Below are 3,095 nucleotides of genomic sequence, written 5' to 3' on the forward strand. Positions count from 1 at the left end.
CTATTTCTAATTTTTTTTTTTTTATTTATCTCAGGTCTTTTATATTATTTATTTATCTTCGAATTTTAAATTTTACGGATAGATTTTAAATTTATCATTTAAAAAAAAAGAAAAATGGAGAAGTGCAATGAAAATTTTCAATATTTATAAAATAAATATATTTAATTTTTTAATGAAATCATTGAATGTGATTCAATGAGATGCAAGTGGAAGTAATTTATGAAATAAAATATAATTAACAATTTTTTTAATAGTCATCGGAATAAAAATAAAAAAAATAAAATAAAAGATTAAATTATATGATTTTTTCTTTATAATACTCTTGTATTTTACGGGTAATCATGGAGAATGAAATTGAAAGACTCGACCCCTAATTCTGAATAATGTTCAGAAAATGTCTCAATCATCTGGATTAGATAGCTTTAATTTAAATGGTATAATTTAGTTTGAATATTTTTTATTTTTCTTTTTAATATATATCAAGAAATAAAAGTAAAATACAAAAAATTAAAAAAAAAATTGACTTAAAGACCACGACGTAGAAATGGAAAAAATTTGTGGCTAAGAAAAGTTGTGAAGGGTTAATTTCAAAACTTAAAAGAAGTTGGCTAATCAAAGTTCTGGAAGGTTCTCTCTCTCTCTCGTCAAAGTGGATGGAATGAGAAGACCTCGTCTACCCATTGTTCACATTCATCACAGTTCTATTTCCGAATTGAATCCAAATTATTTATTTTTTAAAATTTTAGCTTCTAAAATATATTTCATAAAAATTATTTTTTATGTAAAATTATAATTTTCGTCTATCATTTAATTACTTAATATGATATAACATTTTCATTGCGAATTTAAATAAATTTTACTAATATAATATCGAGCATTCCACTTAATTAATATTTAAATTTATTGTTGTTTTTTTTTAATAGAATAAAATTTTAAATCTTATTATTTTTAAATTTTATAAAAATCAAAATAATAGGTCTGACAGTGTTTGATGTGAATAAATAATTATTGATGTAATTAATGTTTTAGGGGTGTGTAGTTCATTTATTAAATTGTTTAAGAGGAAATTCAATTATTACTTATTTATAAATACTAGGAAAATTTGAAATAGTGAACCACTATAAAATAAAATCTCATCCAAACATGTCGTTAAAGATTCATGGTTCATGGCACATGGAGACATTGACTTGACCAATATGACATAATGCATTAGGTAATCATGACTTATCCACCTCTCACCTGTGATATTACAGAGTGGATCTTCTGTATCCTAATTGTGGAAAAACAATTTATATATGTATGCATATATTTAGCGAAATTCTTACCCTTAAATATATAACAAAGATAAAAAAAATTTCAAAATTTATTTTTTAAAATTTATCTTTAAATTATTATTAAAAATTAAATAAATCTAAATAAAATTAAATAAATTAATTAGAGAATAATGCGTAAATAATAACTTATATGACCTTTTAAAATACATTTTTTTTGAAAATTAAAATTTAATATATTTGATTCTCCTAAGACTAAATTTAATATTTTAGTTATATATATATTTTTAAAAAATATATGCATAAGGTTAAATTTTCAATTTATTTTATTTTAAAATTTTTATTTGAGAATTGAGTAAGAGAAGATATTGAATTTAATATATTTGAGAAATATAACTACTATTTTTATTAGAATTCAATAAATAAAATTTAAAATCTTCACTATTTAAAGATTATATTAACAAAAATTTATTGATGATGAATATTAAGAAGGATATTATTTGTTGGGTTTTAAATTCTCCAACACGTTTTTAGACCAACGCAAACTAGTGGCTCTGCCTGCTGCCACCAAGATTTTATTTATTTATTTTTGAGAAAGAAAAGTTCTCAAAGCTCAGACTAAACAAATTCTAGGCAGGCTGCCACCGATATTTAATACAATGTGATGTCACAATCTCCAACTCCAACTTGGATTTCCAATCTTCATCCTTAATAAAATCAAGCACCGGCCATTGCCTCTGATTGTTTCCTACTTCTAACTTTGACCTTTGAATATTTTGACCTTGCCTCACCCTTCTGACTTACTTCTCTTCAACCTATATATACTTCCTCAAGGCTCTTCATCATCGCCAAAGTCCCTCTATTTCACACCTTCAAACAAACATGAGTGATGCAACTCACCTCGTTAATCAAGAGAGCTCCAGTGAAAGAGCATCTGATCAGAGGAAATACAAGGGAGTTCGCCGAAGAAAATGGGGAAAATGGGTATCGGAAATCAGAGTGCCTGGCACGCAAGAACGACTCTGGTTAGGTTCTTATTCCACACCAGAAGCTGCTGCAGTGGCTCATGATTTAGCTTCTTATTGTTTAAGAGGACAACAACGTTCGTCTTCAGTGAATAGTCGTCTAAACTTTCCTTTAGTATTGCCTACAAATTTACGACCTGACATGTCACCTAAATCCATACAGAAAGTAGCTTCAGATGCTGGCATGGCAATTGATGCGCAAATGATATTAAACGGGACTCAATCACCTGGTAATGAATCCAGAGGCAATGCAAGTGATTGTACAATTCTTAGATCATCAGAGCCAGAGATAAACTTGGAAAATGTTATGAGTAATTATGGAGAAACTTATTCCGGAGATAGTGGAGAAAGCTTAAGCATCTCTGTTGAAGATTATTTATAGTTTAAGCTCATTTCATTGGCTTTTTTAACCTCTCTCGATGTGTTTCTATATAGCTAATGGTAAAGAAATCAAATATTTTATGCCAATTTGTGCTATTTGCTAGATTGCATATGAGATAATGCTTTAAATATATATATTATTTAAAATAAATATTAGTAAAATTTGGGTATTGATCATATTTGGAGTGTGGGGGAATAAAATTTTTTGTAGAATTTGATAACATCAATAGATTAAAAACCACATATAAATTCCATGGATTTAATAATTTCTCAGGCTTATAGTATAAAGGTTAAATTCATGAATTTAAGGGTATTTTAGTAATTCCATAAAAATTATTTAAAAATATCTCATTGTTTCATGACTTTCATTTTGGAATGAGATTTTAAAATAAACAATTGTGAAGAATTGTGATGGATA

General features: G+C 26.5%; 1 protein-coding gene across 1 annotated transcript; it reads left to right on the forward strand.

Moving 5' to 3' along the window:
* Positions 1-2,134: 2,134 nt before the first annotated feature.
* Positions 2,135-2,860, forward strand: LOC110610190 (ethylene-responsive transcription factor ERF020). Its single transcript, XM_021750074.2, has one exon. It carries the CDS (start codon positions 2,154-2,156, stop codon positions 2,676-2,678), a length of 525 nt encoding a protein of 174 aa, XP_021605766.1. The 5' UTR covers positions 2,135-2,153; the 3' UTR covers positions 2,679-2,860.
* Positions 2,861-3,095: the final 235 nt, after the last annotated feature.

This window comes from Manihot esculenta, chromosome 2, assembly GCF_001659605.2.
Source record: "Manihot esculenta cultivar AM560-2 chromosome 2, M.esculenta_v8, whole genome shotgun sequence".
NCBI classification, from domain to species: Eukaryota; Viridiplantae; Streptophyta; class Magnoliopsida; order Malpighiales; family Euphorbiaceae; genus Manihot; species Manihot esculenta.

Coding starts and splice junctions, on each gene's coding strand:
- LOC110610190 (XM_021750074.2), top strand. CDS start 2,154: ATGAGTGATGCAACTCACCTCGTTAATCAAGAGAGCTCCAGTGAAAGA.